Source organism: Salvia hispanica, chromosome 5 (assembly GCF_023119035.1).
Source record: "Salvia hispanica cultivar TCC Black 2014 chromosome 5, UniMelb_Shisp_WGS_1.0, whole genome shotgun sequence".
Lineage (NCBI taxonomy): Eukaryota > Viridiplantae > Streptophyta > Magnoliopsida > Lamiales > Lamiaceae > Salvia > Salvia hispanica.
This window is the reverse complement of record NC_062969.1, coordinates 9454899-9470445: the sequence shown is the minus strand read 5'-3', so window position 1 is coordinate 9470445 and position 15547 is coordinate 9454899. Positions and strand designations below refer to the sequence as shown.

Genomic DNA, 15547 nt, shown 5'->3' with positions numbered 1-15547 from the left:
TAGCTCAAATTTAAGAGAAAATAACTACAAATTTATTGGGATACAAAATTCTTGTAGTAGTTCGAATTTAAAAGAAAATAACTACAAACTTTGAAAATTACAAAATTCATAAGTTATACATATTCACATCTTTTATCCATCCACAATAAGTCAATAACCATCAAAATTAATAAGTTCAAACATTCATCCTTTATAAATATCACAATTCAATAATTCATAAGAATCAAGATCTAACAATAATATCATAAAAAATTCAAAATATCACAAGTCAATGAAATTAAAATGTAATTAAAAAATTAAATTACATATCTTATATACTATTAAGTATTAATTAAATTGTAGTTAAGAAATTAAATTACATTTGATTATAATAAAAATATAATTTATTAATTTTAGAAAATAAATCGGATAAATCAGATAATTCGGGTATACCCGATCGGATATCGGGTAACCCGATACCCGATAATCCAAAATTTTCACTACCCGATCCCGATCCGATACCCGAAAAATTGGATTTCGGATATCCAATTATCCGACTTTTTCGGATTTGAATATCGGATATCCAATACCCAATATCCATTTTGACATGCCTAGTTATAACCTTCATATAAAAATTGCAATCTAATTTAATTTGGGGCTTATGTGGCCCATCACATAATGGACGGCTCAAAGAAAAGCCCAACCCTAATATTATGCTTTAAAATAATTGTAACTAAATAAATTCATGAGGTATTTTGGGAGTGGATTTAAATGGAAGCGTTCTTAATTAAAATCCCAAATTCAAACTTCCCACGCTTTTTTTGCTTACTGCGCATTTCTACCTCCCGCGCTGTTGCTCCATCGTCTTCAGCCTTCAAGCTGCCGTATTCCACGGCCGATTGTTTCAACGGCGCCGTCCGTCGTTGCGAAATACTATGAACACATTGAATCAGGTGTATAATAGTAAGGCAGGGGAATACTTCTGCATATCTCAACCCCTTGCTCACAAGGTATTTGCCAATTTAGCGATTAGAGATGATTTCTCATGATTTTATTTTTTAGATGTTGTTTGATGCTTATTCAATGTCTTGTTTTCTAGCTGCTTCAGTTTTATGTTTGATTGCGATCTGTTGGACTTTTATGATTGCTGCTCACAGTTTCTATTTTGTTAGAAATTCGGTCCTAGTCTTATACTTTTGGATTACATGACTGCAATATTTTGTTTGTATAAGTTAACTTCTTCGACTAGACTTTCAGAATTCAGAGATCGGAGACAGTTTATTTGCCACTGAGTTAATGCTGTTGATTTCTCCAAAAAGATAAAAATAATAATTCTCTGCCGACTTTAGATACGCCTGCAAACATTTCGATTTGACTGTGTAAGGTATTTATTGTGATTTATTGCCACGGGAGGTAGTGCTCTAATAATGATCTTTCTAGATGATAATTAATTAGATGTATGAGAGCTTGCACTAATAAACTTATGGAATCTAGTGCTAGTGCGAGTGTAATTATAAGGTGTACACATAATATGTACTGTGTTTTTTTACTAGAGGTATGTTCAACTTTAGAGAGATTGTTTTCAGGGTTAAAACTAATTCCATATCTTGTCTATGTGGATAAGTTGATTAGTGAGATACAGAAAGTTACAACAAATTCTGTGTGCAAAAAAAAGAAGCACAAGTCATTTGCAACCTAGTTTGGAGTAGTGGTAGCTTGACCAAAAAATAAATAATTTTTTACCTAGAAACACAAAATAAACCTTTCCACTTAGATTGGCGTGGGGGAAAAGGGGTTTGATCAAAAACATTTATCCTCTTTGAGAGGAGCTGCAAACAAAAGGATAGAAGAATTCAGTTTAGGTCATTAAATTGTGCCTTACTTTGTTACTTAATAAAGAGCGGCGAGGAGGGACCACAGAATGAGAAAAAAGGAAGAAGATTAAATAGACATGGAATAACCAGTAGAGGCTTTCCTCCTGTCGTTCTTCTCCAAATCCTTTCACATGTTGACTGATAGTGACCTGACTTGGGATATCAAAACCATATTTATCCTAAATCCTTGTACCTCTTGTGTTTTGAACTTGATCTTGTACATGCCTTTTGCTGAAAACACCCAAGGTTGATCTGGATTATTCATTTGATAAAGATGTGACCTCATCAATCTGCAAATTCATTGAAAAATGATTCATAAGTAAAGGGCAAGGTGATATTTTTAACGTGTTAAACTCTCCCTAAGACATTGACGAAGAGATATTAGGAGCTATTATTACTATTACAATTTACAACTCATACTATAAACAACTCTGTATAAAGAATAGTTGCACATATGGTCTGATTGGATCATTGATTTTCGGGAGGAACTGATGTTTTTTAACCATTATAATGAATAAGTTTGTTGGTTGGAGAAGCAAATCTTACAGTAACCGTAATGGGAAGAAGGATCCATCAAGTCTTCAACATGCCAACCGGGGATAGTCTCTATTAAGTACTCCGATATGCTACTGGTCGAGTCTGAAGCTTGCTCACTGACGGGTAGGCTCGGCTCATTCCCCCTCATAGGATTCGATGATGTCTCTGAACAATTTGCATTTGAGCTTGCATTAGCAGCTGAGGTTTTGATCTCTCTTTCACTGGACGATGTAGCACCTTGATGCGTAGTAACGGCTGCAGAAAGCTTAACCCCTGTTAGAAGAAATCTGTTATGCTTCTTGGTGAGTTCGTTGGCCTTGTGTATTGGTATATCACAATCTCGACAAAGTAAAGCCCTGTCTTCTTGACAGAACAGTAATGCTTGTCTTTCCTGCACAAGTATGAACTACAGATGATTAATATTTTTTTTCATAGCAAATACTCATCAAATTAATAGTTTGTTGCTCTAAAGACTTAAACTCTTGACACTGATGTGGTGATTCGAAACATGTTAACGACAATGTACGTTAATAAACCTGGCAAATGTCGCAGCGGGGAGATTCTTTCAACTGAGGATTAAGAAGAGAGAAACGAGGGTGCTTGCTAGCCAGCTTATTGGCGTTATGAACTCTGTTGTCGCAGTTCTGGCAGAGGGCAGCTTCATCCGCGGTGCAGAATACGGACGCTGCTTCTTTCCCACAAACGTCGCATTGAATCTTCATCGTGGCAGCTTCTGTAAGTCCAGTTTTTGTACTTGAAGTCTTTAATTGTTCATGCTTCTGTGTGTTTTTATGGGGGTGTACCTCTCTGTGAGAATATGTTTAGTTAAACATAGTGCTGGTTGGAATTATAAAGAGATGGCTGGTAACTTTGGTAGGATTGAATGAGGAAAGAGACAACTTTTATGGGCATATGGGTAGGGTGGAAGGCACAGCTAAGCTACCAGGAATTCATTTTCCTTCTGACTTTTATGGAAAGCTCTCGAAAAAAGATCATTCAAATTGCCAATATTCTTGTCTATCTATCTTCTGTCTTGTCTGTCTATGCCCCCCACCTCACCCCACCCCACCCCACCCACCCCGGGGGTGGGTTGGCCACAGCTACAGCTACATATGCAAGAAATCTAGTTGGCCTTATTTAGAGATGGGCTGCTATATTGCTCTATTTCAACAATTGGGAATTTGGGATCCTTTATTGCAAATGGTGTCTTATATTTAATGTAGGAAGGATATTAATATACAACAACAAAATATCCGTGATGCCTCTTATTCATGTGGCATGTAATGATCGCGTCACGATAAAAGATGGAACACTTTTATAAGAATCTCATTTGATATTTCATCCCTAAATCTCTTACTCTTCGACACTGGTTTGCCTAAAGATGGGGAAAAATGGGGTAAGGGGGGCCTAGCTGTATGGGATAGGGGGGGTTTTATCTGTTCATTCATTCATCCATATTCATTGATCACTGCAGTCTCATTTCCATGTATACGTACACCATTTCAAAAGGGAATAATTGATATCTAGAGCATGGCTCTTAGTGTAGGAGAAGGGGGAATTCTACTGTGCTGTTGGTCCAGTGCACTTAAAATCTGTCTGGCTAAGATTAATATGCCTAGGTCCAAATACAATGACAAAAATGTCATGGGCAACCAAAACAGGTTGCTTTCACCATTATTTTGCTTTAAAGTTTCCCGGCTCTTAGCTAGGCTACCTATTGGTTTAACTCCATTTCCAAGTGGGGAATGGAATTAATACTTCTCCAACCAACAAACTTATTCATTATGATTGATTTTCTCTGTCTACACCTGTATCATAAAAACTCTATATTTTAAAAGATTTAGTCTTTCTTCCTTTTTTGTTTTTTTTCTCCCTACGTGGGGCTAGTGGGTTTATGTCACTTGGGCCATTTGGATATTTTTTGGTGGTTTTGAATTATTTTTTTTCTTTGGCGTTTTTAATATTTTCCGTGACTATTGAAATTAAATTTGATATATGCATACTTTATTATTTCCATAACATATGTATATTTGGTGTTGAGTTTGACCATCGAAACGTTTAGCCTAATCTTGTAGCCAATCGTAACTTCTGGTTGAGGTAATATTTTAATTTGCACTGAGCCACTGACTTCAAGATAAGTTAGAAATTTATTTCTGAAGGTTATCTTTGGACTATCTTTTTTCAAATAAATCCACCAAAATTTTAGAACATTTCAAACTATGTTTGTAAGCCTATATATACATACATCTGATATCACGTTCACTGACTCTAACTTAGGAGAGATAATATTATTTCAGGAAATGAAAATTATGCTCTAGTTTCAAACTCACGGCCAATACTTTTTCGGTTTTTCCCATTTCCAAGTCAGAATTGAAGTTAAAAAATAATTGAAGTTGATATCCAGATCATCGGCCGTTACGGAGATATTTTAGTATCCTAATGGGATGAGTCATACCAAACATGGCTTAAACTATTCATCGCTTCTCTTCTGCTCACACGTATTATACTCCCTTTGTCCCATTAGAAATGAAACGTTTGTTTTTTCACACATGTTTTGAAAAAATAATAATAAATAGTTAAAGTGGAGAAAAAATAAAGTAAAAAAGAGAATAATATAAAGGGGATTCTCCTCTACACTAATCTCTCTCTTACTTTATTTTTTCACCACTTTAGTTATTTATTATAATTTTTTCAAAACAAGTGCACAAAAGTAAACGTTGCATTTTTAATGGGACGGAGGGAGTAGTAAATTTGCATGAGAATTACGACATAAAAGTGGTGTCAAACTAATAAAACCAATCTTACTTTCCAAACACCTGGGTTTCGTTTTGGTTGGCCAAGACCAAGTTTCCATTTAGAAATTATTCGTTGGTATCTATCTCTATAATGTATTATTTTGTTGGTATCTACCTCTATTATGTATACGTGTGATTAAAGATGTCAATTTTGTTGGTATCTACCTCTATTATGTATACGTGTGATTAAAGATGTCAATTGTCTAACTCGCTCATATTGTCAAGCTATTTAGTTATGGATATGGGCTATATTTTTTCGGATTATGAATAGTCAATATTAACCCTATATTTCTGGATTTCGAACTAATTTACTAGGCCTATTAGATTTGAAGAATGACATAGTACGTAATAAAAATATACCATCTATCTACTTTCTCAAAAACGAAAAATATTCCTTTTAAAAAGCAAGAAATTTAAAGTGAAAACGTAAAAATTAACTATTTTCTAATAAGAAAAATATTCCTTTTAAAAAATAAGAAATTTTAAAGTGAAAACATATAAATGTAACTATTTTTTAAAATAATACAATATGTATTTTAAAGCATACCTTTTCAAATATCTTTCCATTAGAAAATAATTTTCCATGAAAAGAAGACAAATATGATAATTATACGATTTTACCTCTCAATTGGTGGAGAGTTAATGATACATGATACATCTTCAAAATAAGAAAAATGTGTATAATACATTCCCCTTTTAGAATAATTTTTCATAAAAAGAAGCAAATATAATATTTATAAGATTTTACCTCTTTACTGATGGAGAGGAAAAGATATCTCTTTAAAATAAGAAAAAAGTGTATAATACATTCTCAAATACATTTCTCGTTGAAAAATGATTTTTCATAAAAATAAGGCAAATATTGTTGTTATAATGCTTTACCTTTCCCCTTGTAAATGCTCTTATTCATTCTTATTTAATCTCCTTCTTACTATTCTTTCTTATATTTCATTCTCTCACTTAGCTCAATAAATACTGTATTATTTTATTAAATTTAATGGCGAAAAGAAATTGTTCACTTGTGGAGAGAGTATTATAGTTTTGTTAATATTTTTATATCTATAATAAATAAATACATGTACGTGAATGTTATTTCAACTTGAAACTAATATAGTAACTCAGTTAGAGATGAAGGTATATTTTTTCTAATAATTATCTTTTTAATTGTTACATACTCCTCTGTCTCTGAGAGTATGTATTATTTCCTTTTTAAATTGCTACTCCCTTTGTTCCATTAAATATGAAATGTTTATTTTTTCACACATATTTTAAAAAAATGATAATAAATAATTAAAGTGGAATAAAAATAAAGTAAAAAAAGAGAGTAATGTAAATGGGACTCTCCTCTACATTATTCTCTTTCTTAGTACTTTATTTTTTCACCACTTTAGTCATTTATTACTCTCTCCGTATTCAAAAAATAGAAACATTTGAAATGACACGGGTTAAAATGCACAATTAGTAAAATAGGTGACAAGAATTGGTAAAGTAAGAGAGAAAAAAGAAAAATGAGTAAAGTAAGAGAGAAAAAGTAGTGAAAGTAGAATTAGTAAATTGTGGGGTCCATGTTCGAAAATATAAAGATTCTAAAGTTTCTACTTTTAAAAAACGGCCCAAAATGAAAATATTTGCTATTTTTAAAAAATGGAGGGAGTATAATTTTTCCAAAACAAGTGTGCAAAAGCAAACGTTGCATATTTAATGGGATAGAGGGATTACTTTATAATTTTAAACACTCTTTTTCTTTTATTGAGATGGGGACTTATTCTCTACTAATAATATTGTATTTACTTTATTAATTGCATGAGTATAAAACTCATACCCAACTAAAGTACGTATATTCTCTTATAGGACTGATGGTGTATAATTTTTAGGATAGTTGTAAGATAAGTAATAGCAGTATAATAATTAATACTATAAAATAATGAATATAATAACTTTTAAATAATGAATCAAAACATTTCTTTAGATATGTTTAATAAAAGAGATTTACTTTACTAATTTTCAAAAACTTGAAAAATGAAATAAAAGTTGAAAACTAATTAATGAGAGTTAACTTAATCGGGCTAATTTTGAATTACTTAAAGTTGTGAATTTTTCAAACTTTAAATTTTTTAGACTCTAAATAATAAATAGAGGTGGCCAAACCCAACCGGACCGGCGGTTAACCGCGGGTTCCCAACCGGCGGGTCGGAACCGAAACCGGAATCGGACGACGGTTCCGGTTCGAAATCCGGTTTAGGTTTATAACGGGCCGGTTACGGTTCAAAAAATATGAAACCGGAACCGGCGGTTAACCGCCGGTTCGGAAATGCCGGTTAACCGAGAAAATGTAGCCGTCGCCGGTAGGTTCCTAGGGTTGCAAGCGTAGGGCTGAAAACGGTCGGAAAACCGTCAGTTTGTGTCAGAAAACCGCCGGTTTCTGACACAAAACCGCCGGTTCCTGACGGTTCAGGGCTAGGGTTGCAGGCGTAGGCGTAGGGTTGCAGCGTAGGGTCTGAAAAGGTGTCGGAAACCGCCGATTTTCGGTCAGAAACCGGCGGTTTTCTGACACAAACCGGCGGTTCGGTCAGAAAACCGGCGGTTTTCGACCGTTTTCAAAGTCTCTTTGGATTTTACTATAGAATTTAAAAGTTATAACTATAAGATTTAAATAAATAAAAAAAATAAGAACTGGAACCGGTTAGGAACCGCTGAAAAACCGGCGGTTAGTAACCGGAACCAGAACCGGCAGTAACCGGCGGTTAAACCGGAACCGGATAACCGGTATCCAGGCCGGTTACGGTTCAAGCATTTGACGAACCGGACTGAATCGTGGCCTCTAATCTGTTTAAGTTTCGGGTTATTTGGGTCAACCTTCCGAACTGAATCAATGATCATACAGTAAATTCTGAATTAATTCAAAACTCAAAGCTTACGTCTTGGGCTTGAATTCGGACGTTTATGCTTAGCACTCCTGCATTATTTGTGGGAGTGGGGTAACTGTTTCTACAATAATATTGCTTACAAATTCTTCTTCTTCAACTTACTATTTCAAAGAAACACGCAATTTAGATTCAATACTAATATAAAAAATCAAACACGCAATATGTGTCACTCCGAAATTTTATTCTGGGTGCATCCAAACTCGACCCACACTATTATAATATATTGAAACCCCTTGCAAATAAACTCAATATATATTCACAAACCCACTACTTTTTTCTTTCTTTTTTATTAGAAAATGAAATTGTGTGGCACTAATTGACAAATCACACCTTATCCAATCACGGTGATATATATAGATATGAGAAATATCTTGAAAATCTCTTGGATCCTCACCTAATAAACAGAAGATTACGATTATGCCATTTGCTGCATCACCTTTCAATTCAACGTGAAGGAGAAGAAAAAGTGGGGGAATTTTTACTGCTGAGATGAAGTAATTGTGTTTGAAAAATCATACTCATATATAGTGGTTCGTGACGGCAGGAGACAGTTGGATAAAAAAAGTTTTATTTGTTGATCAATAATTATAATTTTGAAAAGTATGAGACTCACTTCATGAAATAAAACAAATTGAAACTCCAGAAAATATGAGATAGATAATTGGGCCTCTCCAAAGTTATTTTCGAAAACATACCTAATTAGTGGTCGATGCCCTTAATTCATAGAGATTGTAGATCGGTTCTTGAGGCCAATGTGTCCCTCATATACGTAGAGAAGCCAATTATATGTGGTTCATGTACATAATAAATATTCTTGAAATTTCTATATTTCTCATTTGTAAGTTCAGATGCACGAATCACTCAACATTAATTTGTACTCCTTCCATCCCACAAAAGATGATACACTTTCCTTTTTTAGTTTGTCTCACAAAAGATGTCACATTTCCCTTTTTGGAAAAAGTTCTCTCTCACATGAATATAAAAATTATATTTTCTCTCTCCATTTAACACACAAAACAAAACCTCCTAAAATCTTGTGTCATTTTCAAAGTATGCCAACTTCTCTGGGACGGAGGGAGTATTTGTTTCAAAATAATAGCTTCTTTATCAGTATAAAGCATTAAAGCGATGCAAGGATGTGACGAGCCTCACTCCGCCACTTGCACTCATACATATTTGGTTCATCTTGCAAATAAGACTCAACACTTAGGGGTAGTTTGGTAGGAAAGATAAATAAGACAACACATGATAAAAACACACATTTTAGATCAGATAAACCTAATATGAAACACATGATAAAAACACACATTTTAGATCAGATAAACCTAGATGGAGGAGTTATCTACCCGGGTGTTCTTGGAATCGAAAAATATCCTTGTGGTCTTTTGCAATCGACATTTGAACATAACTTCTCTGGTTATAGAATCTCTAGCATGTTTTGATATTACTGTTGTGATCGTTGGAACTTCGCATTTTGCATGCCCGACGTGTTTCACGCGTGGGTAATCACTCCCTTTTGTAAATTTGATAAGTAAGAAGCATTTGTGCTAGATTATTTGTTTAATTTTTCAATGTTTCTCTTTACTTATTTATAACATATTTGTAAATATAAAGCCTGTCAATTTAATCCATACATTTTATAAGTTGTTTTAAAGGACTACATTTCAGTTAGGTGATGTAGCTCAATTGGCAGAGCATTCAATGTTTGAAGTTAAAATAGGTTTCAAATCTCACCATCACCAAATTATTTAATTCCTCAGTTTTTTTTTTTTCTCTGCTTGTTAAACGGATATGATTCAGTTACAAACTTACAGTAGAGCATCACAGAAATCCATTTAGGGTGAAATGTGAAATCCATTTTATTATTTTAACGCATTATGATTCATTTTTAATCTTTTCTTTTGTTACGGATTTTGACTTAAATAAATGATTATTTTTCAACTCTACAATATAGCTCAATTGACAGAGCATTCAAATCTTGAATAATGTAGGTTGCAAATCAGTGGGAATCATGTTTTTCCTACACCATCCTCCTGCTCCACATATTTTATGTTTGTGAGGGGCGGAGTAAGTGATGGTACAGGAAAAGCAGTAGGTGATCCTCATTGGTTTCAAATACCATCAGCTCCAATTGTTTTTTTTTAATTTTTATATAATTATTCATTTATTTTCATAAATCATTTTTTATATCATAACAAATGTATAATAAAATAAAAGAATAAATTACAATTACGGGTTGTAGCCCAATTGGTCATATTTAACGGATTTATACATTTAATAAAGGGTCATATTTAAACTATGGTAGATAGTATATAGTTCAATTGAAAGAGCGTTCAAATTTGAAATGATATACATAGAGTTCAAATCCCATCATCTCTACATTTTTAAATTTTCTATTTTTTAAAAGTTTTATCACCAAGATTCATGAAGAGTTATTAGTGTTTATTTTCATTAAATATTTTTTCAACAAAAAGGATCAGTTTATAAGCGATATCCATTTCATCTAAAAATACAGATTAAATTTCAATAAGAATAGAAGTTAGGCCCATTTACTTGAGAGCAATGGGCCGCAATAAAAACTCCTTGCTTCTTTGATCTTCCTACATTAAAAATATTCTGCAAATGTTTTAGCTGAATTCCACTGAAAATGTCTCTCTTTCCTCGCTCTGTTAGTGTTAGATGGGAAAATCGAATTAAAATGCGAAAAGTAAATAGGTGTACTAAATTGAAAGAACAATGAATAGTTAGAGACTACAAAGTAATGTGTTGCTAGATTCAAAAACATTGCATACTCATTCTTTTACTAAGAGAGTATTGATCCTATGCGTGTTAGGCATATTAGTAATGATACAAGACCTATTAACTAATTCGAGTATGTTTGGTTTATTAGTTGTCTTCTTACTTCATCCTGCACATTTAAGATAGTTGGGGCTCTTACTTGATTCTGTGCAGATTTAAGCTTTGTTTTCTTCTAACTTCTAACATGTTAAATCATCAGTTTGATGGGCACTAGAAAGATTTCATTTTTGCTAAATAGGAGAAATAAATCTCTGTTTTTGTCATGCGTTATCTGTTTTTCAGTTTTTGCAGTGTAGGAGATGGAACAATAGGATGCCCAAATTTTACTTCATTGAATTTTGTAGGATGGAATGGAAGCAAGAGGTATTCTTCAATTCTGTCCTTTCTACTTTTTCGTTGTTGAGGTTTCATTTGGAAATCACATTAACGATCTTATAAACATTCTTTTTTTAACTCCTTCATTACTATAGCTGAATTCCCCTGCTATGTGAGGAACCAGGCATTTTATTAAGTTATTAACTTATTAATCATGCCTTATCACTCAAATCAATGCCTCCGAATAGATTTTGCTAAACCTTCCTAAGTGAAAATAATGAGAAAGTTTAATTGGTGTGTGTAAATTGGGATGGCATGCCCTAACAATTTGTATGCTATGTTTAAATGTATTCAAGAATTGACTGTGGTTCTAAATTTCACATTCTAAAAAAAAGTAAGCTTGTAGAAAGACACAAGTCGAAAACCATATTCGTGATGAATTTATTCTTCCAGATTATGGTATGAAATTGTTCTGTTAGGTAGATGGAGGGTATTGATTGCGCATTCTGGCTTTGATCTAATAAACAGGAGGAGTTTGATCTGTGCAGTCGATAAGAACGCTGAAATTATCGTTACAAAGACTGTGGATCGACTAATAGCCATAATACAGGATGCAGATGACAGGGAAGTAAGTAGGGTCGTTCCCTGTGTTGATCAACTCAACAGTGCATTATGTATCCATATCAAATTTGAGGATTTCTCCAAGTCTTCTCTTTGATATAAAGCATAATAATAATTGCTTCGAAAAGCATCATAATATGTTGCTGATTTCAGTTCTTCCGCCACAGGACTCACTGCCCGCGTTGTATGCACAAACTGATTTTTATATGCATTGCTGATAAGTTCCCTGTATGTCCAGTGTCATACATTTGGTAGAATTACATTCTCAATATTATTCCTAACACCAACTTTTATTCTATATTTTTTTAAAGCTCATTTTTGTTACTTTGGCAGGCAATAATTCTTCCACTATATCCTTTCAACGATGGATTTCTGATACTGCTTGCAGCTAGATTCTCTTTATGACAAGGAACGATTTTGGATGTGGTTGGTGTTTATATTTATGTAATCTACAGATTCTTTCTGACTAGCTATTGTTTTAGTTTCCATTCACAGAAAGATTGCGAAGAAATGGCTGCAGTACTGATGAACATGGTGGATTGTCGTATCCACAAAACTAAAGTCATAGGCATTTTGATTTGAGCATTATTGTTGCAAGGATGAAGCACTTTCTGAATATGGATTAGGGCTTGTTTATTGCTTCTTCGATCCCCTTAGGAAAAAACATAGTCGACAACTGATGTGCTTAAGGCTATTTTGTAGCCCATCGTTGATGAAGAGGAAGATATACCTTGGCCTCCCAGCAGAGATCCATAGCCCATAGGCTCTCATCCTCAGGCAAATAGTACGTCCTTTGTATCTTCACTCGTACAGATAATGTATTCGTGCTTTTCCACTACAAGTTAACAACCTTTCTTCTTAGTTAGTAATTACTGTACTATGTTTCTTGACATTACAGGCATTGAACCAAAGAGAGAAACTTGACAAGGGCTTCCCAGCCGAAGTTAATGCACAACTAGGGGCAAGTAAGTTTCGGTCCGGTTTATGCTCCCGCCAAAATATCCTTGCTCAATGCCTATATCTCACCAATTAATAAACTGATGCAATCTTTAGTTTTTAAGCTACAAATATATGTATTTTGAGTTCTAAACATACCACATGGCATCATGTTTCTTGCATTGGAACTCGCTTGAAGTTAAGCAAGTGAGAATACCTAATGTGCAGGAGAAAGAAGACGAGGACAAGCCGGGGCTTGAGGCTATGTTGCATAAGTTTCTGTATGCTTCCAGAGTCTTCTTTAAGCTTAGTTATGCAAAAAAAGGTCAGTTTACTACATATATGTTCCAGTTTATTTCAAGTTTCTCTACTCCATTTCTTATAAGGCGCAAGATTTAAGTACCTACATGCATGAGTGTCTGTGACTACCAACTGCAATTCATCGATGTTTTACTGTTGTATTGGGTTGGAAACGAGGTTTTGGAACCTTAGAAATTTCCGGAGACATTAATCCAAGGTACGTTGTTATCTTCCACGAGTATACACAGTTGGATTACGAAACATTATTTGCACTACAAGGGCCACATTTCCTCTTCATGATAAGTGATAACTCACTTTTGATCATACTTGTGAAGAAATTTAGAACGCAGCTCGATCATCTTCTGTATTTGGGTTCCTCAATACATATAATGTTCACTTACACATTTTGATAACAAATGGAATAGCAGAAGTTCTTTTGTTCCCTTTTCGTACGAATTTCATCTTATATATGTCAATTTTGTATGCCTTGTATTTATCTTGATTGAATCATTGGAAAAATGTTTCTGAGAATTCCTAAATTTGATCTCTGCTCTTTTCTTTGGATGTAGCAAAGTTTCAATTGTTGTTGCTTCATTTACTGGGTCATGTTGAGGTTTGATGATCAAACCATTTAGCATTCTTGCTTATAGGTGGAGTAGTATTTATTATCTTTGAATAGATTTGGAGCATCCATTTTTGTAAAATGCCAAGAGTCACATGCAGGTACGACAAGCACTTCTTGCGTGATTCTTTTTTCTTGTCCAAGTTGTGGTCATAATAAATGTGTCAAAATTTGGGTTCAAATCCAACTTTTTTTTTAAAACTACCACAGTTTTATTTTTCTTGCTAAAGCTCTCAATTAGACTTTACATTTAGTTAATCAAATAATTCAAAACAATATCCATCAGGCAAGAAGGAAAATCCATCAATATCAAATTGATCGGTACATCAGTGGTTAATACTCCACTGAAGATAAAAAAGACATAATTTGCCAATAATTTGCCAAAGATTTTTTTCGACAAAGAAAAAGACATAATACTCCACATAAATGTAAGGGAAAAAAAAGCAAAAGATAAAAAATGGGGTAAAGAAAAGGGAAAATATTAATAAAAGGACTAAGAAAGGATTATGCTCCAAGATACCTTTGCTTGCCACGTAAATTCAACCAATAGGAACTCGAGCTGTACATGTGGGTACGCCTAAACTCTCAGATCACTGCCACGTGGCTTCATTTATCACTATATTTAAATTAATTACATTTCCCCAACGAGAACCACATACCCTTCTGCACACGAAACTCGCTTTGAAGAAAAAAAACCATCGAAGAGAAAAACCACCGATTTCGCCAGTGAAAATGATGAGATTTTTGGGGAAAACCACTGAATCGGCGGCGAGGAGCGGCGGATCGAGCACCACGGAGGTGTGCGGCGTCGGCGACGAGGTTCTGTCGGCGTGGGAGCTCGTCAACGCGTCTCAGTCCGACGACGAGGATCTGTACTCCTACGACAGCGAAGAGGCAAACAGCACAGCCGATTCAGTTTCCGAAGACGATCTGGAGCCGGTTCCTGCTGAAGTTGACGACGACGAAACAGACGTGGACGTGGATGAGGATGCACCGACGCCGCGCGATTTCGTGTCAGCGAGTGATGTACTCGCGATTCAGGCGATGTCGGTGTCTCCACCGATGACTCTGCCGGTTGAGATGACGCTTAATTACGTGGTTCGTGATTACGCGGAGGAGTACTGTGATGATGGTGTTGTGAAGGATGTGGAGGGTGATGGTGACGATGATGATGTGGACGATTACGATTTTGATGATGAATTGGTGCCATGGAAGCTGAAGGGGAGGTTCGGGAAGCAGAGGATAACGAAGATGGGGATAAGGAAGATGGGGCAGAGGGGCGGACCGAAGCTCACAGCGAAGAAGCTGCCTTATTATGTTAACATGCCTGGTTTCGCGCACGGGAAGCTTCGTTAGTTGGGGTGGAATGGCTGATGCTGGGTGGGGATGATGGAGGTCATTGTGCAGTAACATTAGGGTTTGGGATTGTCTGATTGCTTCTGTTCAATTGCTATCAGTAATATTAGGTGTTGATTTGCTTATCTGATAAAGGATGTATATATGGGTCATTAATCCCTCTGCAATTTCTAATTCAAATAACTTGACTTTTGAAATTGTGCATATTTATATTTGCTTGCACATATTGCTATCTATGGTTGGATGGAACTATAGCTTAACTGAAATGAGGTTTCATTTAGCATCTTAAACTCAGCTGATGACTAGTACTATAATCTTGTAGTGTAGTCGGTGACTTTGGAATTTCTCAAATATGAATCATTATTTATGTCTGATTTGGATATTGCTTATTGGCATAAATATCTATCAGCTGTTCGTTTCAAATGTGAAGATTGATCTCTTTGTTCAGCAATAGTGTCTATGATGCATTTCCAACCCTTATGTCAA

At 34.7% G+C, this 15547-nt stretch overlaps 3 protein-coding genes across 4 annotated transcripts; 2 read left to right on the top strand and 1 right to left on the bottom strand.

Moving 5' to 3' along the window:
- Positions 1–1733: 1733 nt before the first annotated feature.
- Positions 1734–3171, bottom strand: LOC125190706 (B-box zinc finger protein 20-like). 2 transcript variants are annotated; one of them, XR_007170951.1, is made up of 4 exons: positions 2927–3171; positions 2400–2781; positions 1941–2143; positions 1734–1808 (listed from the first exon to the last, which is right to left on the bottom strand). XR_007170951.1 is itself a non-coding variant. In XM_048088077.1 (3 exons), exons 1-3 carry the CDS (start codon positions 3110–3112, stop codon positions 2139–2141), a joined length of 573 nt encoding a protein of 190 aa, XP_047944034.1. In that variant the 5' UTR covers positions 3113–3171; the 3' UTR covers positions 1734–2138. The 2 variants fall into 2 exon arrangements, 1 of the variants encoding a protein (XP_047944034.1); XM_048088077.1 differs by having other exon boundaries at positions 1734–2143.
- Positions 3172–10800: 7629 nt separating this feature from the next.
- LOC125189360 lies at positions 10801–13525 on the top strand. Its single transcript, XM_048086645.1, has 7 exons — positions 10801–11274; positions 11755–11854; positions 12015–12060; positions 12159–12176; positions 12257–12426; positions 12746–12812; positions 12983–13525. The coding sequence occupies exons 1-7, from the start codon at positions 11174–11176 to the stop codon at positions 13180–13182; spliced, it is 702 nt and encodes a 233-aa protein (XP_047942602.1). The 5' UTR covers positions 10801–11173; the 3' UTR covers positions 13183–13525.
- A 912-nt stretch (positions 13526–14437) lies between these two features.
- Positions 14438–15061, top strand: LOC125189359. The gene has a single exon (XM_048086644.1). It carries the CDS (start codon positions 14438–14440, stop codon positions 15059–15061), a length of 624 nt encoding a protein of 207 aa, XP_047942601.1.
- Positions 15062–15547: the final 486 nt, after the last annotated feature.

Bases quoted from the DNA above. Each gene is read 5' to 3' on its own strand.
- LOC125190706 (XM_048088077.1), bottom strand. From the start codon at position 3,112: ATGAAGATTCAATGCGACGTTTGTGGGAAAGAAGCAGCGTCCGTATTC. The intron at 2,782-2,926 runs GTTTATTAACGT...ATACTTGTGCAG, and splicing joins CCCGCTGCGACATTTGCCAG to GAAAGACAAGCATTACTGTT.
- LOC125189360 (XM_048086645.1), top strand. From the start codon at position 11,174: ATGCGTTATCTGTTTTTCAGTTTTTGCAGTGTAGGAGATGGAACAATA. The intron at 12,427-12,745 runs TGAGCATTATTG...TTGACATTACAG, and splicing joins AAGTCATAGGCATTTTGATT to GCATTGAACCAAAGAGAGAA. The intron at 12,813-12,982 runs GTAAGTTTCGGT...ACTCGCTTGAAG, and splicing joins TAATGCACAACTAGGGGCAA to TTAAGCAAGTGAGAATACCT.
- LOC125189359 (XM_048086644.1), top strand. From the start codon at position 14,438: ATGATGAGATTTTTGGGGAAAACCACTGAATCGGCGGCGAGGAGCGGC.